General features: G+C 46.5%; 1 protein-coding gene across 2 annotated transcripts; it reads left to right on the top strand.

Moving 5' to 3' along the window:
• The first annotated feature begins 269 nt into the window (after positions 1 to 269).
• On the top strand, positions 270 to 25,663 carry Angel1 (angel homolog 1). 2 transcript variants are annotated; one of them, XM_032908192.1, is made up of 10 exons: positions 270 to 397; positions 3,275 to 3,850; positions 4,648 to 4,874; positions 5,290 to 5,359; positions 5,989 to 6,422; positions 8,773 to 8,899; positions 9,572 to 9,682; positions 20,913 to 20,982; positions 22,947 to 23,110; positions 23,783 to 25,663. In XM_032908192.1, exons 1-10 carry the CDS (start codon positions 334 to 336, stop codon positions 23,941 to 23,943), a joined length of 2,004 nt encoding a protein of 667 aa, XP_032764083.1. In that variant the 5' UTR covers positions 270 to 333; the 3' UTR covers positions 23,944 to 25,663. The 2 variants fall into 2 exon arrangements, with proteins under 2 accessions (XP_032764083.1, XP_032764084.1); XM_032908193.1 differs by lacking the exon at positions 270 to 397 and adding an exon at positions 444 to 733.

The following is a 25,663-nucleotide window of genomic DNA, read 5'->3' as shown; positions in this document are numbered from 1 at the left end:
AACTTTTAAAGTTAGCATAGAGAGTAATGGGTTTCATGCTGGGCTGTTCGGTTGCTATGGAAGCCGGTGCCTTCTAACGCAGCCCCTCCCCTTGCAACCCTCCCTCCTTTCCTCCTTGTTCCCAATAAAGTTGTTGTTGAAGCGACGGTCTGGGGCGGGGCCTGGGCGGTGAGGAGGCGGAGCTTAGGTCGCTCGAGACCAAGACTTGATGGCGTGGGGGCGGAGCCTTGGCGGCGTGGTGGGGCGGGGCTTCGGTGGCGCGGGGCGGAGCCGAACTGAGGAGACCGGTGTGCAGCAGTGTGGAGGGGCGGCGGCGCGGGCAGGCGGCCGGCCATGATCGCGTCGTGCCTATATTACCTGCTGCTGCCGGCCGCGCGCCTCTTCCGCTTCCTCTCAGGTACCGGCCTTGCGTCCTGATGGGCGGGAGCCGGGGCTGCCCCTATTGGGCTCCTGGGGCGGAGCGTCAGGCCGCATGACCGCAGTCCTCTGCCAAGTGTGAGGTGGTCCGCGGGCCGTCCTGGCCCCACGAGGCTTGGGCTGACCGGCGACTCTCGTGGGCAGCCCCTCCTCACGCTGTGGTCTGGTGACGTCGGGCCACGGTTAACGTGGACCCAGGGCTGGGGAAGGGGGCGTCTTCCTTGGCTGTGGCGGTGGTCCTGGGGCAGGCTGAGACACTCCCGGGGATCGGGAGCGGTGGCAACCCGGGACAGGCGAGGACCGGACTTCTCGGCGGGTAGAGTTAGGGAGGGATGTGCCTTTAGGCGGGTGGGCTCACTTCTCACAGGTTTTTTACTGCGACCAGTCATCTGCTGTCCTCTTTGAACCGACTCTAGTTGAAAAACAGACACGCTCAGAAGCTAGAAGCGTTTAAAACCTCAGTTTTGGAGCAAGTGTTTAGAGAGAACTGTGATAGGTTGATGCTTTAGTGAGGGGGTGGTTGTTACTTCTGCACAACCTTCCTCCGCTCAGCTTTTAAAATCCAATGGCTTTCACACAAGCCCAGTTTTTCTTTGAAGTCCGAAAGAATTCCCCTGTAACTTAGGGACAGTATCAAGAAGGGTTTTCTTAGAAATAGGACTCCCAACTGCATCCTGTGCTTTTTCTTTCTGGAACTGCACTATCTCAGAGATGGGTACTGTATTTTTATATCAAACATTAGATTTTTTTTTTTTTTTTTTTTTACCGTGTTGCCGCTAGACTGCCGGCTTCAACAGAGAAGGGCCTTGTCCATATGTTTACAGTATCTTATGCTAACACAGGACTTGCTGGCAGTCATGGGTCTCCGGAGTGTTCAGGAAGGCCTTGGGTGTCCATCATTCTCAGGAATGGGAAGTCCTACCGAAGTCACTGTGTTCAGAGTACTGAGCATTGTGTATATTATATTAAGCATTATTATAATTAAATTATCCGTTAATTATGTGGCTATCTAGTGGCTACAATGGCAGTCTTACTGTTAGCTCACAGGTTTCCCAATTAATAAAATCCTTGAGATTTTAGAGGAGCCCTCCAATCCACATGTTATGAAGTGACAGTTATATTAATTTTATGTATTTGGCATTTTGTAAAAGATTTGTTTAGTAAAGCATCTCCATCAGTATTATTTGCTAAGTTTGAAAGTGAGGGGCTTCATGCCTACCATAAAGCTCTTCTGTCATGTGTTACATGTTTCAAGGATCAGATAATTAGTAAGTTCTTGACTAAATCCCAGCAACCCAACCTGTTGGTTGGGAGCATTCTTGACATAGCAGACCAGTGAGTGAGTCTGTCCTGTGCATTGTTGGATGCTTGATGGCACCCTGATAGAATTCCTCAGCAGTTCTAGAGACTGCCGTTCCCTCAGGGCAAAAATTTGCCTCCCTCACCTAGTTGAAAGAAATACTGACTTAATTTTTAAAAAGATTTATTTATTGTTCTCTATGTGGGCAAAATGTGTGTATGTGGTGGTGGACTAGCCATGGGGTGTGTGGAAGTCAGAGGTCACCGTCGTGGGTTCGGTTCCTTCATCCTTTGTGGCAAGTACCTTTCCTCGCTGAGCCGTCTTGCCGGCCCAGATTTACCACTGATTTACAGAGACATAAATTAATATAGTTTGCAAATTGCCATTAATATAGTTGCATTGCCACGTGTCCTGGGACGTAAATAAGTGCTCTGGACACACATGTGTGCATGTGTGCAGGGGAGGGGGTTGATTTGCTGTCATCAGAACAGGACTTTGAAAGCTCTAATTTTAGAGCCTGCTTTATGGCCTGATGGCTGTCATTCGTGAATGCTACAGCAGAGATGAGAGCCGTCTGATAACTGTCAGTTGCTGGCACCATTTAGTTTGCAGCCTCTGGTATGTTCTGGAGCAAGAAATCAGTGAGGTTTGTGAGGATGTTATAGGTGGGATCGACAGCTCTGGAAAGAAGCCTAGGGGTTCTGTTAAGAAGGAAGTTGGTTTTAAGGCCACCCTCATCATCATCATCATCATCATCATCATCATCATCATTATTATTAGGTGCTTTTATAGAGCTTATAGACCTAGAAAACTCTCATGGCTTATCTAGTTATAACTTCTCTGGTACTCATCTTAAACCCAAGAGTAAGTCGGTCTGCAGGAACATTGCTTAGAGTCAGTTTTGTTAATTTTGTTCTAAGTATATAATTCTCGGTATTACTTCACAACTAAGTGTTATTTCTAATATATAATATGATTTTCAGGACCTGAGAATTGATGTTAAAAGCTTTCAGGGCTGGAGAAATGGCTCAGTAGTTAAGAGCTCTGGCTGTTTTTCCAGGGGATCCAGGTGTGATTGATTCCCAACCCCCACAGGGTAGCATACCACACTCTGTAACTGCAGGCCCAGGCCATCCAGCAGCCTTCCCTGACCCCTGCAGGTACCAGGCACACACAGGATACACAGACATACAGGTAGACGGAACACCCATACACATAAAATAAATTAAAAAGGTAGGAAAAGAGATGAGGTTATATGTCCCAACCTGTGCTGTATTATCTCTGGGATTAGTGTTCTTTCATCCTTGCATTGAAATTTGTCAGGTCCTTGCCTTGCAAATTGGTTAACACTTGGAAAGCAATTACCAGAGTGTTGGGCACATCACAAGCACTGCTAAGATGAGGCCCCAGGTATTAAGTGGGGAAGGCTGTAACAGTAGAGTGGTGAGCAAGGTGGAGATGATCACGTTCACAGGAGGCTTCTATTCCAGCTGGAGAATACCGTGGAACAAAGTTTTGCCATCTTCTTGTAACCTGACATTTTGGCTTCCTTTCTAGATGCTTTCTTTACATGTCGAAAAAATGCCCTTCTGGCGAAGAGCTCGTCCCCCCAGGTAGAGGGTAACTTTGCCATGGCCCCTCGGGGGCCTGACCAAGAGGAGTGTGAGGGCCTGCTTCAGCAGTGGCGAGAAGAAGGGTGGAACCAGACACTCTCAACTGCAAGTGAGGGTCCTCTTGCAGATAAGGGACTGGCTGAGAGCAGCCTGGCCCTCCTGATGGATAACTCTGGAGAACAGGACACTGCCTCGGAGGACAAGTGGTCCAGCAGGCAGCTGAGTGACCTTCGGGCAGCGGACAACCTGGACCAGCCTTTCCCTGAGGTGCTAGGGGAGGAACCTCTGGCCGAGGATGAGGGTCCTTTGTGGGCAGCTGTTCCCGTACAGACAGGGCCCCAGTATGCAGACTGTGCTGTTCTCCCAATGGGTGCAATGGCTGCAGAACAATGGGAAGAGGACCCTGCAATGGTGGCCTGGAGCATAGCACCGGAGCCTATGCCCCAGGAAGAGACTTCCATGTGGCCCTTTGAAGGCCTGGAACAGCTGCAGCCTCCCCCAATGGAAATACCTTATCATGGTGAGTCTGACAACGAGCATAGTAAGCCCGAGTTGCAGGTCACCAGGAAAGAGCTTGTAGTGGGGACTTCTGCTGTCACATTTAGATTTTCTGAGACCATTGCAGGCTCAGATATTGGCAGTGTTCTCACGCGTCTACAGGTGAAAAAGTGTCATAGTGCAGAGAGGCCTGGGACATGTCTAATGTCTTGCAGTTAGGCAGTGAGAGACCTGAGGCCCAACACTACCTTGTTGTTCTGCAGGTGTGACACAGGGCTTTGTGGAGGCAGGGGTACAGAGGTCTCAGGGCCTCCACTCTGCCTCAGGAAGAATAGCTCTGGTTTCATTTCCATTACATATATTGGAAGTCTATGAAGATGTGAAGTGAAGAAAGTTCTATGACTTAAATAGGTTTGAAATCTACTCAGGTACCTCCAAGTATAGCCAGGTACAGATACAGAAAGCACCTAGGGCTGAAGTCACTCTAGATGAATCTTTAGCCCCAGGAGACTTAATGACACCCCATTGCATGGTTCCCCAGAGACTCATGGTTATATCATGAGTGGGAGCTTGTTAGACTCATAAGTATTCTTGAGGGTATGCTAGGAGGTAGGTAACCAGGGACTACAGTAATGGATAGGGTAAGATTGTCCCAGACCCTGAGGAGCTCACTATCAGCTTGGAAAAATGTCCTTAGACAGATGGGTGGCAGGGACAATGGAGAAGGAGCCTCAGGGATGACATGGTGACACTGGGTAGTAGTTTGGACACTGGATAACCTGCAGGTGTTCTGGAACTCTTCTCTTGACCCCTTTGCAGAAATCCTGTGGCGAGAATGGGAGGATTTCTCCACGCAGCCAGATGCTCAGGGTCTGGAGGCAGGAGATGGCCCTCAGTTCCAGTTCACTCTGATGTCGTATAATATCCTGGCCCAGGATCTGATGCAGCAGAGCTCAGAGCTCTATCTGCATTGCCATCCAGACATCCTCAACTGGAATTACCGCTTTGCCAACCTCATGCAGGAATTCCAGCACTGGGACCCGGATGTGAGTGAAGAGGGAGATGCGCCATCTTGCATAGGTGCAGACCTAGGCTGTTCTCTGGCACTCAGAATGATTTCCTATTTCATAGCTATCCAGATGATGCCAGTTGTGCCAGATGGGCTAAGATTAGCTTTGGCTCTGTAGATGACAGGTTTGAGCTTGCCTGCCCTGGAGTCAAGCATTCTGGGCAGATGCCAAGACAACTCTCTAGAGTGTACACTTTCCAGCACCCTTGTGCAGGGATTCATAGGGGCCTCCTCAAGCTTCACTTTGGGTCTGTGCTTGCTGCTGCTGGTGGCTGTCTGTCTGGGAAGTCTCACTCTGACCCTCAATCTGGTGTGGGGGCCTGGTCCTAGGGAGTAGGAGTCACATTGTTTCCAGACCTCTGGAGTGATTGAATCCCTTGTCAATTCCTCAGATCCTGTGCCTTCAGGAAGTCCAGGAAGACCATTACTGGGAGCAGCTGGAGCCCTCTCTGCGGATGATGGGTACTACAGCTCCCCACAGCACGTTTGCCAGCCCCTTCCTTCAGCCCTGCAGAGTTACTCGAAGAGTTCACCTCTTCTTTGTGTCCTAGTAAACCATCAGCCCTGCCTGTGGGCTGGTTCTGTGTGTGTGTGTGTGTGTGTGTGTGTGTGTGTAGGTAGAGTGCTAGGTTTTTAAACCTGTGAAGTAACGAACTCCATGAATCCCATTTTACAGATGAGAAACGGGTTCTAAAAGTTGCTGTGACTTGCTCAAACCCCCCAGACTACAAAGCTAATAGCTTGTGTAGCAGGGACCTCTACTTATCTGACTCTAGATCCAAGGGACTAGGGACTGGGAAAGCCACTAGATGGTAACCCCCTGGATTACAGGACCCCCATCTGGAGCCAGTTTTGCCTCTGGTGACAAGCCTCTGTTCTTTCATGTTTGTTGCTTGTACCTTTTCCCCATCTCCTTCCCCTCTCATCCCTCAGACTCTGGCTATAGTTGTGAGGGAATCTCTGAGGAACCTCAGAGAGTGAGTTCTCAGGGTTGGTGCCTTATGCTCAGACCCTGTGTGCTGCTGCAGTGGTTGGAAGGGATTCAGGCTTCCCCGACTCTGACCTATCTCCATGGTGGCATTTCCCTACAGGCTTCACCTGTTTTTACAAGAGGAGGACTGGGTGTAAAACGGATGGCTGCGCTGTGTGCTACAAGCCCACCAGGTTCCGTCTGCTCTGTGCCAGCCCTGTGGAGTACTTCCGGCCTGGGTTGGAGCTCCTCAATCGGGACAATGTGGGCTTAGTGTTGCTGCTGCAGCCGCTGGTGCCAGAAGGTCTGGGGCAAGTCTCAGTGGCTCCCCTGTGTGTGGCAAATACCCATGTCCTGTACAACCCACGTCGGGGTGATGTCAAGCTGGCCCAGATGGCCATTCTTCTGGCCGAGGTGGACAAGGTGGCCAGGTTGTCAGATGGCAGCCACTGCCCTATCATCTTGTGTGGGGACCTGAATTCTGTCCCTGATTCACCTCTCTACAACTTCATCAGGGATGGAGAGCTCCAGTACAATGGGATGCCAGCCTGGAAGGTGAAGTGGGACAGCCGTGGTGGGGTGGAAACGTGGGCTAGGGAGAGAGCTGGGTATTGGTGTCAACTGCTGTTTCTGTGGCAAGGGACTGCTCAGTTCCTTCCTCCTGCTGGTGCAGAGTAGCTCTGTCTGCTCCTGGAGATCGGCAGCACACCTGGACCTCTGGCACATGTGACATCTTCCCATTTGTAATCATGCTTTGATTTGCAAGTGACTCCTACACGGTTTTTAAGAGTTAAGAGAAAATACCCTTTTGTTACCCAAATCTGCTGTTGTGGTGACTTTCTCACAAGTCATTCTCTGTGCAGTTACAGTGGTATTAATGCTGCCAAATACTATCCCAGTTTACATGATTAGGCTCCTGTATGTCAAGTACTATTTTGATCAGTTTACATATATCAACTATTAAATTTTCACTGTTTTATCGTTGCTCCATTTTAATAAGTACAGAAACTAAGGTAGAGAGATGCTAAATTATTTTGTTTAGGTCATGCAGTTAGTGGGGGGCCCAGGAATTGTAGCCAGGCAGCCTGGCCTCTGATACCATGCTGTAATCACAACAACAGGAGATTATAAATCTACTGTATGTGTCTTATAAACATAGCACAGTACTGTTTGTTTTGGGTGGTTTTTCCTTTCAGTCAATAATTTCCATTTGAATTTAGTTTCTTACAGCTGCCAAACATTGGTAGCATAGATAGCTTATAGTTTTATTAGCTTGTGTTGACTCTATCTTACGTTACTTAATCTCTTTTTCCCTGCTTTGTCTCTTCTGATCCACATTATTTAGTTTTTTGGCAAAACACGATGGAGCAAGCACACAAAATGACTGAACCATTATTGAGTCCTTGGGCTTTTATTTCAATGAGGTTACTTAAGTGCTGGGGATGTCCCGGTTGCCTAGAGCAGGTCATTAGCCTGCTCTAAAGGAGCTGTCTTGAAGGAGCTCAGGGGCAGGAGAATTGGCTGAGTGCCTTCCAAATGACAGGCAGGTGCTATTAGGGATGGGCCGTGAGGACACTTGTTAAAACCAGATAGCCTTGATCAAATCTCTGATCTGTCATCCTGGGCAAGGAGCTTTCTCAGGCCCCTCTGCCTCGTCTGCATGCCAGTGACCGATACCTTAGGATCCTAGGAAACAGTGCATGTAAGGTTTTCTAGTGCCTTGTTCAAAGCGAGCAGTCAGTAATTGCTAGTGGTTATTATTAGTGTACGATTTTTAATTGTATATGGTATTAGTGTTCTTAGAAAATAATATTAAAGAACATTAAGTGACTTGCCCAAAGTCACAGCCTTTAAGTGGCCATTAATTCCTTTTTAAAATATTTATTCACTTTACATACCGATATCAGCCCCACCTCCCCTCCCAGTACCCCCTCACACAGATCTTCCCCCTACCTCCCCCTCCTCTTCTCCTCTGAGAAAGGAGAGCTTCCTCCACCCCCGGCACATCAAGTCATTGCAGGACCAGGTGCCTCCTCCCACCGAAGCCATTAGGGGAACAGGATCCACAGGCAGGCAACAGAGTCAGGGTCAGTCCCCTGCTCCAGTTGTTGGGGGATCCACGTGAAGACCAAGCTGCACATCTGCTGCATATGTGTGGGGGATGTAAGTTAATTCTAAGTCTCTTACTTTGGATTGCATACTGAAGGTTTATGCCCTTTGAGGGCAGGGGAATGGTGTCTGTCACTAATCTGTCCCAGTGCCATGCATATAGTTGGCGTTCATATATTTGTTGTTAAATGAAGTAGAGGGAATTTTGCTGCCCACGTGGGATGTGCGGATGACTGATATTGCTGGATGTTTCCCCTACACGCTCTGTCCATTCCCAGGCCGCTCATGACTTTGGCAGAGGATGGTGACATAGACACGGTAAAGTGCTGCTGCATCTCCCATTGGCTTTTATCCTGTGTTTTCCCAATACCAGACTCAAGGAATTGACTTTGATCTGGAAGATGTCAAGTGGAGGGTGACATGATCAACCTGTGTGCATTACAAATTGAGATCTGCCAAGAGTTAGTCCCTCTTGTGCAGCATCGTGTACATTTTCCTGAGGTGAACCTCAGGACCACATGCTGTACAGTTCTGTTTTCCTTGACTTGGTCCTCACTCTCTGTTCACTCTTTTTTATCACATGGATGTTTATGTGCTTTTAGTGAGAAAGTAAAGTTATAATTAGTTCCGTTTTGTGGCCTTCCCTGGAGATTTATGTGGCTTGCTCATGTCATGTTAACACTGTTGTCTGATTGTGTGTGTTTGTATTTGTTCAAATGTCCCAAATCATGAGTCATTCCCTTTTTCTATCTGGCTTCCTCATGCCCACGTGGCTTATTTACTTAATTTTTTGTAGGTTTCTGGACAGGAAGACTTCTCTCATCAGCTTTACCAGAGGAAGCTGCAGGCCCCATTGTGGCCCAGCTCCCTGGGCATCACTGATTGCTGTCAATATGTCACCTCCTGTCATCCCAAGAGATCAGGTAAGCACAGTTTTTCTTTGTGGTTTTTGTCTGTCTCTTTGCCTGTGTGCTTGTATGTGCACTCCGTGTGTGCCTGGTGCCTGCACAGGCTGGAAGCAGGCCTCAGGTCCCTTGACAGTCGCACTAACAGATGGCTGTGGGCTGTCATGTGGGTGCTGGGAACCAAACTTCGGTACTCTGACGAGGAGCGGGTGCATTTCTGACCAAGCTGTCCTTCAGTGCTCACGTAGCACATTCCTTTTGTTGTTATCTTTTGAGGCAGGGTCCTTCTACACAGCTCTAGCTGTCCTGGAACCCACCATGTAGACCAGGCTGGCTTCCATCTCAGAGCACTTTGCTCTGCCTCCCCAGTGCTGGGATTAAAGCACCACCATGCTTGTCTTGTGTGTCGCATTGTTGATTTGCTGTATCTTCATGTTCATTTGGAGCACAAGCTCACTCTTAGTACTGAGAGAAAGTGTGAGCCCCTTGATTCTCTTACATGTTCCTATATTTTCCTCCACATGTCACCAAGTGAAGTGGACACATTTCAGTTACAGCTGTTGGGAAATGTCCCAGTCCCCAGAGTCAGATTCCCTCTGTGTTGTTATGCTAGAAAGTTCTTGGTACTTAAGGTCTCAGCATGGGACTCCCGAGCCTTTCTTTTACCATATGACATCTCCTGGTTTATAGAGAGACTAAAATATGGCCGAGACTTCCTACTACGATTCCGCTTCTGCGACCTCGCTTGTCAGCGACCAGTAGGACTGGTTCTCATGGAAGGAGTGACAGACACTAAGCCAGGTAACAGGAAGCCTGTTTTCTTGATCCTTATCTTTCTTAACCCCTGACATTTAAGTTCTTGTTTTCTAGGCCTTCCCCTCCACCCCCTCAAAAGCTTTGTCTGTTTATGTGTATGAATGAGTACCACATGCTGGCAGGTACCTGCAGATGACAGAAGAGGGCATCAGATCCTCTGGCGCTGGAGTTACAGGTGATCGTGAGCTGCCTAATGTGGTGCTGGGAACAGAATCTGTGTCCTCTTCCAGAGCAGCAAGTGCTTTTAACTGCTGAGCCTTAGTCTCTTGTAAATATACTTCTTGACCAGCTCCTGATAATGAGTTTAGAAGAAGGATGGTGAACAGAGTTCATGCTTGGGTGTGAATTTTGCATCCATGCACCGGATGGAGCCCTGGACCATAAACCAAGAACCCTGGAGTTTGAGTAGCAATTAACCTTTTTAGGCTTAGCTGCTGGTTCACAGCATGTGTTTAGTGTTTGCAGGGGAGAAGGGAGAAGGGGGGAAGTGCATATATCCCAGGGCTCTGAGATTTGTGAGGTGAAAGGGGCCTGATCACAAGGAAACCTTTTCCTGTGGAGAGCGTCCAGTTAGGATAAGATAGCATATCTTTGGTGGCTTCACCTTCTTGTCTCTGAAACCACTTTGAAGTAATAAGGAAGATGAGGAAAACAAGCCAGAGGCAAACACCATTTTTTTCAAAACCACAGTGAATTTGAAACAGATACAAGGGGAGCTGGGCTAGCAGTGCCTGAGGACATATGGGGAGTCTTACCTATGGCGCTGCATAGATCTCAGACAGAACAACACTGTGCATTTACCCAAGTGAGGCACACGTTTGAGGGACCCCAAATCTCTTGCTTTTCCACCAAGAGTGGAATGCATATACTGTGATAGAAAAACCTGTAGACGGTTTTGCTCCTGAAGGCAGTGTGTGGAGAATTATGTAGAGAATCAGGACACAGCATGTTCAAGTATCTGAGGGGCAAAGGTGATTCTTTCAGAGCTGCAGAGCCCGGGGGCTCTAGAGAAGTGAAGGCTGAAATGTTCCATCACAACCCTGTCTTAAGAGCAAAATTCTTATTACTTAGAACATGTGCTGAATGTTTCCTTTATATAAACTTCAGAAAAATAGCTGGCATAGAATAATGTAGCTAAGTTAAAGCTGACCTCACTCAAAGCAATACTATGGAATCTATACTGAAATATACAAGAAAGAAATAATGGAAAACCAAAAGGCAGGTAACAGTGCTTTAGAAAAGAAAGATAAATAAAAGAGTGCTTCAAAGCTACATTGGGGGTTGGGGATTTTTCTCATGGTAGAGCGCATGAAAGATGAGAAGCCCAAGGTCCTGGGTTCGGGTCCCCAGCTCAAAAAAAAGAAAAGAAAAGAAAAAAAAAAAAAAGCTAAGCATTGTATCATATGGAAATTATGATTATTTCTCCATGAATAGAAAGATGAGATGGTCCCCTAGCTGCGGGGCTGTTGGCAACTGATAGCAAATGCTGGGAGAGGGAGAGTCGGTTTTCTTTACAGATGTGGCCCCTGTGAGACTGCCTAGGATCCAGTAGATTGCATTAGACTCAGACACATAGCAGCAGCACTGAGCGGACCCAATGGGTTTTAAAAACGAACCCACAAAACTGGAAGGGATTAGTGATGGGGATACACACAGCATTGGAAAAGAGGGACAACTAGGTGGCCTTGATCACACACACACACACACACACACACACACACACGCACGCACACGCACACACACTCATACACACACACTTATATACACGCGCACACACACACTCATACACACACACTCACACATACACATACACACGTACACACATTATATGCACATTTGAAGTTCTCAAACAGAAGAAGTGATTATAAAATACTGCAAAAAGTTGGTTCAGGCACATAACAAGACACCAGAAGATGAAAGCTAAACTCTGGAGCTCAGAATAGAAGTGGGAAGCTGAGGTGTGCTCAGTGGTGGACCACTGCCTCTGCATATATATGGCCTTGGAGGAGGAGATATGGGTGTCTCAGGTAGGGCCAGAAGCTCAGCTCAGAAGGTTAAGATTACAAGATCCCCAAGTAAAGCAGGGTCAGCCCCACATGGATGACTGTATTAAGAATAGATTATCTTAAAACGTGAATGCTGTGCTTGAATGAAACATAAAAAATGCTGAAACTTAGTTACAAACAAAATTAGACCAAGACCTACATCCTGAAAACCAAGTAGAATTGTTCTATTTTGCATGTTAGTGCCGAGGAGGCTGAGGGGAAAGAAGAGATCAGGGCCGTTCAGCCTAAGCTATAAGACAAGATCTTGGGTCAGAAAAAAGTTTATAATGGAAAGATTCACTAACAGAACAAAATAATGGTATTGTTTGTACATTTGAGATTGAACCTGAGGAAGCACACATGTGTACCACACACTCTGTTGCCCACACCTTGCCTCAGGGCCTTCCACCCAGGGCTGAACAGGCTGCTGTTGAGTCCCATTAGGACTCTAAGTCTGAAAAGCTTGTATCACTTTAGACCACAAGTGAAAAGGTTTACTAAGTGCAAGTGGTTTTCTAGAGAATGTTTAAATATCTTAAACTGGAGTTCTAGATGGTTGTTAGCTGCTGTATGGGTGCAGGGAACTAAACCTGGGTCCTCTGCAAGAGTAACCAAGTGCTCGACTGCTGAGCCATCTCTCCAGCTTCTAGAATGATTCTTAAGTAGGGTGTTTAAGTTGAAGCCCTCTCCTACTTATGTTTCCAAGTGTAGTGATTTCCACCCACCCCACCCCCAGATGTAGCTGCTGTTCCTCATATTACTGCTCTTTGGGGAATCAGGATTTCAACTTATAAGTCAGTAGGGGTTCACAAATATTCACACTGCTGTGGATACTAAAGAAGAATCCCTGTATAGGCTTAGATTTTTCAAAACCTACTTTAATTATGGTTCTTTAATGCTTCAACTTCCCTTCTAGCCTGCCACCAACTAGAGGTAGGGAAAAGAAAGGTTGATAGGAAACGAGGTTGTGGACATGTTTAGAAATAGTTCTTTGGGGGTGATTCCAATCTTCATTGTCAGCGGTCCAGTCCTCAGGCAAAACATCAACACATCAGCAGGGGCAGGCCTGTCCACTCAGCATACACCACGCACAAATTACTAGCAGAGGCTCTGCTGGTCGGCGTGAGGCTGAAGAAGCGGTGAGAAGCAGCTGGAATAGCGCCAGAGGTTCTTTGGTGTGTTTCTCTCTACAAGCCAAGACCAGTGAAGAGTTGCAAGGTGAACCAGTGTGAGAGTGTCGTCTACTGTCTGTTGGGTTATACTTACACTCTTTCCCAATATCATGTGTCCTCTCACGAGGCAGCTTCCAGAAAAACATCACATGACAGCACTGTCTCCAACAAAACCAGAAATTCTCACTTCATCCCTGTGTTCTTTCAAGTGAATAAGGAATCTCTCTTGGGCATCTTTTATAAAGACACTGATTCCATTAATGACTGTTTAGCAGAATAATAATAGTGGTAGGTTTTCCCTAAAGGGCCTAGGACCAGCTAGTTACAGGTTCTTAGCCCAGCAGTGGTTCTGGGCATTGTGAAGTGGGCCTTAAATACAATGAGAAAGCGGTTCATCACTCCCATAATGCTGTGTTGCTGTTGCAACTGTGTATCTTGCCAGGCCAGTCATTGTTGTAGCTCACATGGGGTTCACATCTGAGTGAGGCTGATTACTTTTCTCCTCCAGTAGCATGTACAACTCTTCCAGCACCATGAAAGCTAGCCAATAAAGAGAGCTTCCAGGTCAGTACCAGTTAGATTTCTCCTTGTTCTGTGACTCAAGTATGTGGGTCTTCACCAATACGGCCTTACCATCATGTTCTGAAGACTACAGAGCACAGTGGCAGTGGTTGTCTGTGGGACCCCACTGGCCAACTACTCTACAAGAGATAAACCATTCTAGGTGTGGTGGTTTTTGTTAGTCTGTGTGTCTAGTAGTACCATTATTATAGGGTTAATTCCATGTGATGGTTTGTACAGGGAGTGGCACTATTAGGAGGTGTGGTCTTGTTGGAGTAGGTGTATCACTATGGGTGTGGGCTTTGATACTCTCACCCTAGCTGCCTGGAAGTCAGTCTTCTCCTAGCAGCCTTCAGATGAAGATGTAGAACTCTCAGCTCCTCCTGCACCATGCCTGCCTGGATGCTGCCATGCTCCCACCTTGATGATCCTGGACTGAACCTCTGAACCTCTAAGCCATCCCCAATTAAATGTCCTTAAAAGAGTTGCCTTGATTATGGTGTCTGCTCATGGCAGTCAAACCCTAACTAAGACACTCCAGATCTCTTCTTTTAACATTTGTGTGGGACTTTTTCAAAAGGTCTTTAGGATTAGAACAGGGACTCCACCCTTGTGGCTGCCATTTTCCATGTCTAGGGAGTCAGTGTGTAGGGTCACAGATGCCCACACTGCTGTGGATAGTAAGGAGAGTCCCTGTGTTTCCTCTCTTGTGGACACTTAATGTTTATATTGGGCGTTAACTCTGTGGCCCAGGATGGCCTAAAACTTGCTATGTAGCATAGACTGGCCTTGAACTCACAGGACTCCTCCTGCTTCAGCCTTTCTGAGTGTTAGTATTACAGGGATGAGCCACCATTCCTGGCACTTAAAGGTTTTAAACAGTGCAGGTGGCTTTTCCTGTGGGAGATGGAGATACAGATACGCCCGTGCTGTGTTGTAGTGAGTCTTACTCTCCGACTTAGCTCCCTAGCACCTCAGATTTATTTTTTTTTTTAGATTTTATTTCATGTGTATGAATATTTTGCTTGCATGTATATATGTGTACCATAGGCGTGCCTGGTGTGCCTCACAGAGTACTCTGGTATGGTACTCACAGAGGTCAGAGGAGATGTCATATCCTTTGGAACTAGAATTACAGAGGGTTGTGAGATCCCATGTGGGTGCTGGGAATCGAACCAGGGTCCTTTACAAATGCTCTAAACTTCTGAGCCATCTCTCCAGCCATCTCTTATTAAAAACTCTTCAGGGTATTTTATCACAGCAACAGGAAAATCGACATATTACTCAGTTGCAGCAGATTCCTTCCCATACTAATAAGAAGCTGGCGATCTCAGCTAAGTTAATCTAGAAACAGATAAGTGGATGCTGAGACTCTCTGATCTTGTGTCTAACTGAGGATCTTCCTTCCTGGTCCTTGTTTGGTTGGCCACTTCCGGTGAGGAAGCTGTTGCAGCTTTGTGGAGATAACTGAACGGCATGCGAGGCGTGAGTCCTGTTTAACTACCAGAACAGTGCCATTTGTGCACAGTGCTGCATGCATGGGGAGAACCACGTGTTGTGGGAAACATTCTTTACAGTTTTGCTGAGAAGTCAGGTGTGGTGGCACCTATGCGAGGCAGAGGCAGGAGGATCTTTGTGAGTTTGAGGATAGCCTGGTCTACATAACAAATTCTAGGACAGCCATGCCTAATATAGAAGGACCTTACTTCAAAAACAAAAAACAAATAAACAAAGCAAAAAAACAAAAATCAACCTCCCAACCCCAGTATTGATGAGAAGAAGGGACTGAGGGTATAGCTCAGTAGTGGAGTGCTCCCCAGCATATGCAAGGCTCTGGGTCCAACCTCCAGCACCACTGAGAAAAGAAAGACAAATACACAAACAGCCTGCTGGCTACTGTGATTTGCCTCGTATATTATAATGACTAAGGGTGCAACTCAAGGTGAAGATTTAGTGTTATAATGTTGGCATTCCTTGGGCTGGAGAGATGGCTCAGTGGTTAAGAGCACTAACTGCTCTTCCAGAGGTCCTGAGTTCAATTCCCAGCAACCACATAATGGCTCATAACCATCTGTAATGGGATCTGATGCCCTTTTCTGGTATGTGTGAAGAAAGTGACAATGTATTCACATACATAAAATAAATAAAATCTTGAAAAAAATCCTTATTTAGATGAAATTCACATATTATAAAATATACGTGTCTAAAGTTCACTGTCTCTTAGTGTGTTTTGGAGTTGGTGTAGCCATCTCCACTGTAATTTTAGAACAGTTTGTTCTTGGCACCTGATACACTTCTTACTGGGGACCAAGCCCAGGTAAGGCCTTGTGTTTGCTAAGTAGGCACTCTGTCCCTGAGCTAAAAATTCTCAGTGTTAATTGTAGAATATTTTTATCATCATCCAAAGAACTTTCACACACAACATTGGTAGTCAGTTTCCATTTATCTTCCCTATGTCAAAAACAGAAGGGCTATAGATGTGTAAATTCATAGACTCTCAGTGTTTTAAAATATTTTTCATACTATATAGTATAATTTTATTCTTTCTCCTCAACTCCTCCAAGATCTTCCTCATCTCTCTATCCACCAACTTCATGTTCAAAAAAAAAAAAAAAAAGAAGGGTTTAGGAGGGGAAGGGGGTTCTTTCGGGGTTGGGTTCCCCACCAAAAAAAAAAAAAAAAAAAGAAGGACAAAAAAAGAAAAAAAGCACACACAAAGAAATGGAGCCCCTGTTGTGTTGTCCTGCTACACCTGGGCCTGGGGCCTCCCCTAGAGTGTGGTTGATATCCCCACTGACACTCCACTGAGGAAAACTTTTTCCCTTCCCACCAGGTTTCAGTTGACATAGTGTCTGTGTTAGGCGTGGGCCTTTGTGTCCATTCCTCTTCTCAGTGCTGGGATTTTTGTCTGGTTGGAACCTGTGTAGTCCTGTCTGTGCAGCCTCAGCCTCTGAGTTCACATGTGTATCAATTCTGTTGAGTCTGGAGGACAATGTCTCCTTGGAGTCACCCACCATGTCTGGCTCTTGTAATCTTTCTGTCTCCTCTTCATAGATCCTGGAGCCTTGAGAGGCGGGTTTTGATGAAGACATCCCATTTAGGTCTGAGTGCTCCAAAGTGTCTCCCTCTCTCTGTGCACGCTGTCCTGTCGCGGATCTCTGTGTTAATCCCGGACTACTTACTGCAACAAGGAGCTTCTCTGAGGGCTGATGATGCTCCTCTCACTCAGGGTCACTGTTTCCAGGGCCACCCATGTACTTACCAAGTTCAGTTTTTTAACAGACTGTTCTAAATACATCCACGCAACAACATTCCATTGTGTAAATGTACACGTTTCGTTATATATTCTTGAGTTGGTGAACATCTAGGCTGTTTGTAGTCTCTGGCTTTCTAAGTAGAGCAGCAGTGAGCAGGGCTGAGCAAGTGTCTCTGTAGTAGGACAGAGCCCCGTGGCGGTGCTCCGCGTGGTGTAGCTGGTGTGGGGTCCTGGCTTTAGTTAGGAAGGAAGCTTTGGGTCTCTCCATTTAGGATGGTGTTGGCCTTATGCTGAGGTGTATCCTTTGTGTCCCTCGGCTCTCCCCAACGTTTATCATAAAGGAATGTTGGTAGGTCATAAATATCAAGACATTTGGTGATAGATTTTTAAAAAGTATGCCCTCATGATTCTCTGAATGCCTTAGTGCTGGCTGCCATGCGTGTTTTCTTTTCCATTTCTTACTGATTTGGAGTGTGTGTGGTGTGTGTGTGTGTGTGTGTGTGTGTGTGTGTGTGTGTGTGTCTGTGTGTCTGTGTGTCTGTGTGTCTGTGTCTGTGTGTCTGTGTTCTCTGTGTAGCCCTGGCTGGTCCTGGAACCTGCTCTGTAAACCAGGTTGACCTTGAACTAAGAGATCCATCTGCCTCTGCTTCCTGCCTCTGCTTCCTGAGACTAAATATAGGCTTACATCACTCAGCCCGACACTAGCTTGAATCTCATCAGTGTCTTTTAGTTACTTTAGCTACAGGTTAGCCAGTCCTGTTGACTTTTCTCAAAGCCCAACTCTTTTGTTTCATTGATTCTTTGTTTGTATTTCATTGATTTCAACTGTGAGTTTTATTATTTCTTTCCATCTACTCTTTCTTGAATCTTTTTTCTTTTAGCTAAAGTGTGTCATTAATTTATTAATATGAGACTTTCCAAGTTATTTAACGTAGACGGTGAGCTTGTCTCTTAAACATACCTTTGTGGTGGCCCACAGGTTTGGTTATGTTGTGTTTTAATTTTCATTCAATTGTAAAAAGTTTCAAATTTTCTTTGTGATTTCTGCTGTGACCCAATTTCTATTCAGTAGTGAGTTTGTATACTGTCTATTTATTTCCATTTTCTAAATGTTTGTTGAGACTTACTTTGTGTCTTAATATTTGGCCCATTTTGGAGAGAGTTCCATGGGCTACTGAGAAAGTATATTCTTTAGTGTTTGGGTGGAATAGCTATAGATGTTTGCTAGTCCATTTGATTTATGATATTATTTGACCCTAGCCTTTTTCTGTTTAATTTTTGTTTGGATAAACTGTCTATTGCTGAGAGTGGGTTATTGGTGTTAACCACTATCGTGCTATTAGGTTCAGTATATGACTTTGGCTGAATTAGTGTTTCTTTTATGAACTTGGGTATCTCTGTGTTTGGTGCATTAATGTGTAGAATTGTATAGAGACTTGGTAGATTTTTCCTTTAATGAGTATATTCTGTCCTTCTTTACCTCTTCTGATTAGTTTTGTTTTGAACTCTGTTTTGTCTGATATTAAATTAGATATACTTCTTTACTTTTTGGGTCATTTGCTTGGAATACTTTTTTCCATCCTTTTACCCCAAGATGATTGATGTCTGTCCTTAGTGGTAAGGTGTGTTTCTTGGTTGCAGCAAAAAGATGTATCCTGTTTTCTAATCCAGTCTGTTAGCTTAAGTTGTTGGGATTTATTATGTGATCACAGTATACTAACATTTATATTTTGCTGGATTTTATTGCATTTTCTGGATTTTATTGTGTTCATAAGGGGTGCCAGTCTTTAGTTTTCTTTGTGATCTACTTATATAGTTCGGTATGAGAGTAATAGCACTATTAATACTTCATAGAATGAATTGGGAAATATTACCTCCAAAATTGAGTGCAAAGTATTTATACGAATTCTGCTAGGCAGTAGTGGCACATGCCTTTAAAGCCAGCACTCAGGAGGCAGATGCAGGCCGATGTCTGAGTTTGAGGCCAGTCTGTCTATAGAGCGAGTTCTAAGACAGCCATGGCGACACTGAGAAACCCTGACTCAAAAACCAAATATCCTAGTCAGGGTTCCTATTCCTGCACAAACATCATGACCAAGAAGCAAGTTCTGGAGGAAAGGGTTTATTCAGCTTACACTTCCCCATTGCTGTTCATCACCAAGGGAAGTCAGGACCAGACCTCAAGCAGATCAGGAAGCAGGAGCTGATGCAGAGGCCATGGGGAGATGTTACTTACTGGCTTGCTTGCTTATAGAACCCAGGACTACAAGCCCAGGGATGGCACCACCCACAATGGCCCTCCCCAATTGATCACTAATTGAGAAAATGCCTTACAGCTGGATCTCATGGAGGCATTTCGGCAAGGAGGTTCCTTTTTCTGTGATAACTCCAGCTTGTGTCAAGTTGGCATACAAAACCAAAAAAAAAAAAAAAAAAGGATTTATATGAACTCTTAGAGAAGTGTCTGGCACAGTTCCCCAGCAAAGTCATCAAAGTCTGGGCTCTCCTTGCTGATTCAGTCTCTATTTGTTACAGGCTTAATCAAATTTGCTGTTTCTTAAGTTTATATTCGCTTGTGTCTCTTTTCACTTTATGTAAATTATATATTTTTAACTTTTTCCTTTATTTACTTTTTGTTTGGCTGGCTTTTTTTTTTTTTTTTTTTTCTGAGACAGGGTTTCTCTGTGGAGCACTGGCTGTCTAGGAACTCACTCTGTAGACCAGGCTGGCCTTGAACTTTGAGATCTATCTCCCTCTGCCTTCTGAGTGCTGGAATTAAAGTTTGTTTACCATTTTGAGACAGAGTCTCACTGCGGTGGTAGCTGGCCTGGTGCTAGCTATGCAGACCAGGCTGTCTAGATAGCTTTGTGATAGTTTCACTGTCATAAAGTGTATGGAGGTTAGAGACCATTTATGGGAGTCAGTTCTCTCTACCCTGTGGGTTCCTGGGATCTCTGGTTGTCAGGCTTGGTACTAAGTACCATTACCCACTGAGCCATCTCCCTGTAATCTATTTGTATAGTTTGTAGTGTTAGTTTACAGATTTTTCCCTATAGATTATAAATGACAAATCAACTCATTGCCTCCCCCTCTTTAAATTCTGGGCTCTGTACTTTACACTGAGGCCCCCTGAGGCCCTCCTCCATGCTTGAGTTTAGTAATTTGATTGCTAAGAATTTGTCAGTGTCAACCCTTGTTATCTTATTAATATCAGCAAATGTGCTGGTTGTCACCTAAACAAAAGCTAGGGTCATCTGGAATGTGGGGACCTCAGTTGTGAAAAAATCCCCACTCCTGTAGGAAGCCTTGGGGTGAGGCGTGTATGATGAATGGTTGGTGTGGGAGGGCCCAGCCTATTGTGGGTGGTGCCACCCCTGGGCAGGTGGTCCTGGATTATATAGGAAAGCAGGCTGAGCAAACCAGTAAGCAGCACCCCTCCGTGGCCTCTGCTTCAGTTCTTACTCGCAGTTTCCTGTCTTGAGTCCCTGCCCTGACTTCCCTCAGTGATGGAGTGCGTAAGCCAAAACCCCTCTTCTCCCCAGGTTACTGTCCATCCTGGTGTGTATCAACAGCAATAGAAACTGGACTAGGATAGTGAGATTTGTAGTAATACCTTTTTTTTTTTTCTGATGTTGGCATTTATATTTTCTTTATGAATGTATATACAACATAGATGTGTGTATGAACATGTGTGTCTATATATGTACTACACAGTGGATGGTGTGTGATAGAAAATTTCTAGAGGAAAGTATAAGGAATTTGATAGCATTGGTTGTCCCTGTACAAGAAAAACGAAATGCAAGGGGTGAGTGGAAGGACTCTTGACTGACTAACTTCGTTTTGATTTTTTTTTTCTTTTTTCTTTTTTTCGGAGCTGGGGACCGAACCCAGGGCCTTGCACTTGCTAGGCAAGCACTCTACCACTGAGCTAAATCCCCAACCCCTCATTTTGATTTTTGAACCATATGACTATGCATACGTAAAAAGTGCAGAGTATTAGGGGCCTCAGGTTTCCAGCCTTGGTTCATCTCCCCATCTCATGACTGTTTCTTTTACCTTCCCTCCTCCCAACCTCCTGGAGCAGTGCAGTCTGAGAGGGATCTGAAGGTGAAAGGTTCTGACTCTGCTGTACTGTCTATGGAAAACAAATCCCCACCTCCTTTTTTTCTGGCTTCCTACAGATCGACCTGCTGGTTGGGCCGAGTGTATCTTTGAGGAAGAGATATCTGAACTTGAGCCTGTCTTCCCCAGGTAAACATGTTTGCAGTTTTTAGTCTGAGCATGAGAGAGCACTGGCTATACTGAGGCTGACTGGGAATACTTTTTGCTAAGCTCTCAGTCTTCCACGGTTTGCTTAGACAGCACATGCATGCGTGTGAGAGCCAAGGTGAAAAGCCTGTGTAGCCTTTCCTTGAGGGAGAAGCCTCTGAGCAAACTTGCTGGTCCACATGAGAGACACTGGTGTTCTTTATCAGGAGAATGGGAAGTGGGGATGAGGAGTATCAGGGTCTCAGTGTTCATCTGTTTCTAGACTGAGTTCAGCTGAGATCGCCAGCCGCTTATTAATATGGGAAGGAATCTGCTGGTTGAATAATGTATTGATTTTCCTGTTGCTGTGATAAAAGGTCACAAGGGAGAACAAAGCCGTACAGATACAGATACAGAGCCATAGTGAATGTCAAGGCTTTGCTTGCTTTCTCCTTTTGTTAAGACCAAGACCTCTGCCTGTGGAAGAGTGCCACTCACTTGGTCTTCCTGTCTCAGTCTATGTAATTCCCCACAGGCATGCCCAGGGGTGATTCTAAAATCCTGTCAGGTTGACAACGTAAACCATTGCAGCTCTACCCCTCGGCTAACCACATCACTTCTAAGCCAAATCTTTGTTCTCCATGTTCCCAGCCCAACATCATAAGTTCCCATGTCTAGCAATTCCAACACTATTTAAAATTGTAGGTGAGGAGACTCAGGAAATCTCTTAAATGTAAGCAAGCCCCTGTATAGTAAAGGGGAAGTTGGATGTGGAGGCATACATCTTTCATCACGGCACTCATCTCTGTGAGTTTAAAATCAGCCTGGCCTACATAATGACGTCTAGGCCAGCCAGGGCTACATAGTCTCAAAACAACAAAAACAAAACAAAAACTAAAAGCAAAGGTGAAGCAAAACAAAACCCAAACAACAACAAAACAACAACAACAACAACAACAACAAAAGAAGTTACGTATTTCCAACATAGAATGACACAGAGTAAACACTCCCCTTCCAAAGGACTAGGACCCAGCAGGGAAAACACTAAGTGCAGCTCCATGTTGGCATCTAGGGCTCATGATAGAATAATCTGGAGTCCAAAAGACTTGGGTAGCCCCACCTCCAGCTCTGCTGCCTGCAGCACACGTTGTTTCTCCTTTGGGCCAGCTCTGCTCCATTCATCCGGCTTCCCTTGGTGAACGTTCCATGAGTCATCTCTAAGGTCCTGCTATCTTAATTACTGCTCTGTTGCTGTGATGAAACAACATGACCAAGGCAGATTTTAAAAGAAAGCGTTCAGTTGGGGGTGGCTTACACTTTCAGAGGGTGAGTTCATGGCCATCATGGCGGAGAGCATGGTGGCAGACATGCACAGGGAGGCAGCAGTAGCTGAGAGCTTACATTTTGATCCGCAGGCAGCAGGCAGAGAGGTGGGTGAGAGAGGTGAGAAAGAGGGGTGAGAGGAAGAGAAGAGAGGAGGAGAGGAGACAGACAGACAGACAGACAGACAGACACACACACACACACACACACACACACACACACACACACGGGGGTGGGGGTTGGGAGACACTGAGTGGCTGAGCCTATTGTGGGCTTTTGAAACTTCAAAGCCCACCCCCAGTGACACACTACCTTTGAGAAGGCCACACCTCCTAATCCTTCTCAGACAGTCCCACTAACTAGGGACCAGGCATTCAAACATGAGCCTATGGGGGCATTCTCATTCCAAGTACCACACCTGGGGTCTCCAGGGAAACTCAGACTTTATCTTCATAACCTACACAGCTTCACAGAACTTCCTTTCAAGGACTATAACCCAGCTATACATTGTTGGGTGTCAGCAGCATCTGAAACCATCATTAGAGATTATCCTTTAAGAAAATCTCCATAAAACCCACAGAGAAATTGGCCGGTGGGAAGTGTAATGTGTTTTGCTAGCTGACTTCTTACCTTCTGTCCCGTAGGACTATAGGCACCATCCAGCACTGCCTCCACCTGACCTCAGTATATACCCATTTCCTGCCCCAGCACGGCCGCCCGGAGGTCACGACGATGCCCTTAGGGCTTGGGATGACAGTGGACTACATTTTTTTCTCAGCTGAGTCCTGTGAGAATGAGAACAGAAGTGGTAAGACCATTGAGTCAGGGGTCTCTAGAAGCCACCCCAGGATGCCTGGGAGTAGCAGATGGCAGGTTGGGTTTTGGTGGCTTGGCTTGGGCTCCAGGAGCAGATGTCATACCAGCTTTGTGCTCATTCTTTATGCAGGCTACCTACCTTACGTGCTCTTCTTTTCCTGCGGTGCCAGGGCTAGGGCAGGGAAGTCATTCCTAGTTCCACCATGGAGATAGAAGTATAGCACGAGACGTAATTAGACTTTTCTAAGGGCAGAAGTCAGGGAGGGACTTGGTAAGGTCAGACCCTGTTTTTTCTTGCCAGTAGTCACAATGAGCAGTTCACTAGTCCCATGCCTAGTTTGCTTATTATTTTTAGAGTGTTTGAATTAATTGCCTGTTTAGAATCGTTTTATATAAGGAATCTATATTTCTGTACCTCTTGAAAAATCAAAAACCTTGTAATGTTAGGTGCAGGACCTACCTGTATCCCATTTGTTCCTGTGTCCCTGTACCTGTCTTTATTCACTGATGTTATCACAGGGAAACCTTCTAGTCAGAATGCCAGATGTTGTGCGTGTGTGCGTGAGTGCATGTGTGCGTGTGTTGTGTAGACCATTTAATTTAGTTCCACCATGCAGTGCGGCTGGTGGCTGCTGCACCTACTGGCTTCTGCTTTGTGCCCCAGATCACAGGTTGGATCGAGATGGAACCCTCAAGCTCCTGGGCCGCCTCTCCCTCCTCTCTGAAGAGATTCTCTGGGCGGCCAATGGCTTGCCCAACCCCTTCTACTCTTCAGACCATCTCTGCTTGCTTGCCAGCTTCGGCATGGAAGTCACTGCCCCATGAGGGCCCCCAGGGAAAGAGCTCACTGGACCGACGACTGCAAATGCCCCGTGCTGTGGAAACTTATGCCCCTTCCCTTGTTCCCTCCTGCCCGTGGTTAGACTTTCTCCAGGCCTGTCCACGTTCTCGGCCTGTGGTCCCTGCCCTGCCCCAACCTCTTCCTAATCCTGTGCCACATGCTAGGTGGCCCCGGGAGAGGTGGAGAGCATCCCCTTTCTTCTGTGTACCCAGCGCCCCCTTCCCCCCCATTGATTTTTAATGACCAGGGTTGCGGGAGTTATTGATCTCATTGGTTATTCGCTTTAGGCCATTTCTTGGTGGCACCCTCTGACCCAACCTTCCCCTTCCTTTCATGACCTCTGGGCTCTGGCATGCACATGCAAGGTGTGTGTAAAGCATGAGTTCTCTTGGGGTGGGACTGCCCAGCACAGCCAAGCCTGCTTCTGCCTAGTCCATGTGCTACCATGAGGTACTGGGCTAGGGGCAGGTTGAGAGCATGATATAGTAGCTGTGTGCTGCCAGGAGGCAGCAAGCGGGGGCCCTTTTCTCCCAGTCAGTCATCTAGGCATCCTGGGCACACTTGATATTTCTGGAGACAAACTGGCCCACAACCTGGAGCGGTAGCCCAGGGATACCCCACACCTCTGATCTCCTCACTGACTTCCTTGAGGAAGGCGGTTGATGCCTTGTGCTGGGGCTCGCTGGGCTGGCACAGTGCTGGGAGGCTTTAAGGATGAGGAGACTCCACCTTCAGGGAACTGTTGTCTCACCAGACTGAGGAACTGGGTAAGAGGCGGAGCCCGGTAGAAAGAGCAGAAGGCTCTACAGCCTTAGCCAGCACTGGAGCCCCAGAGGGCTTGACCTCTGACTTCTGTGCACCTAAGAAAGTTTCTTTGCTTCTTCTCCCCCCCCCCCCACCCCCTCTTGTTCCCTCCCATTTTCTCTCTGGAGAAGCCTGCTGTTTAGCTCAGGCCAAAACATCTCGACAGAAGCCTGGCTTTGGGCAAACTAGGTCTAAGAACTCAGGGTGGCAGTGCTTACTCATTTGCTCTGCCTTTCCTCCCCAAAAGTGGGCTCCCTAACCTACAGAAAACCCCTGTAGCCCAAACCATGTCACCTGCATGCCTTATTCAGTGCTGGGGTACAGCCTAGGGTGTCCTTGGGCCAGATCCTCCACACAGCTTTAACTCAAAATATCTGCTGGCCCGAGTCGGGAGGGAATTGACTGAGGCTGGAGTTAGGCTTGGTGGACCAGGAGCCCCATTCTTCCCTTGATTTGGAAGCCAAAAACCCGGCTGGAACGCTGCTGCCGCACTGCTGACTCTAGCTTCCCATGCTCAGGTCTGGGGACTTCTTGTCCTGTGTGTGTCTATTTTAAGTTTTGTTCTCTGGGTACTGGGCGTCTGCCTGTCTGAGCCCCAGGCCCATCTGCCCACAACCCACTTTTCTCTGTCACTCTCTGGGCACCTCCTGAGATGGCCCCACAGCTGAGCCCTGCTGGTTCTCAGAACAGGGCCAATGATTGTTCCCTCTGCCAGGAAATGCAGGGTCAACTGCTAAAGAAGGTGGAGGCCCAGAGCTTGATGGTTTATCTTTTCCTTGTTTCTCCTTTGTTTCTGTTTTAGAAATGAAGTGTGGGGGTTTAAATGGCATTTAAGCTGTACCCTGGAGCCGGCAGAACCAGGCAACGTTTTTTTCAAATAAAGGCTTATCATGCCCCCTA

Source organism: Rattus rattus, chromosome 7 (assembly GCF_011064425.1).
Source record: "Rattus rattus isolate New Zealand chromosome 7, Rrattus_CSIRO_v1, whole genome shotgun sequence".
Taxonomy (NCBI): Eukaryota; Metazoa; Chordata; class Mammalia; order Rodentia; family Muridae; genus Rattus; species Rattus rattus.
The sequence above is the reverse complement of the archived record's forward strand: the minus strand, read 5'-3'. Positions and strand labels throughout refer to the sequence as shown.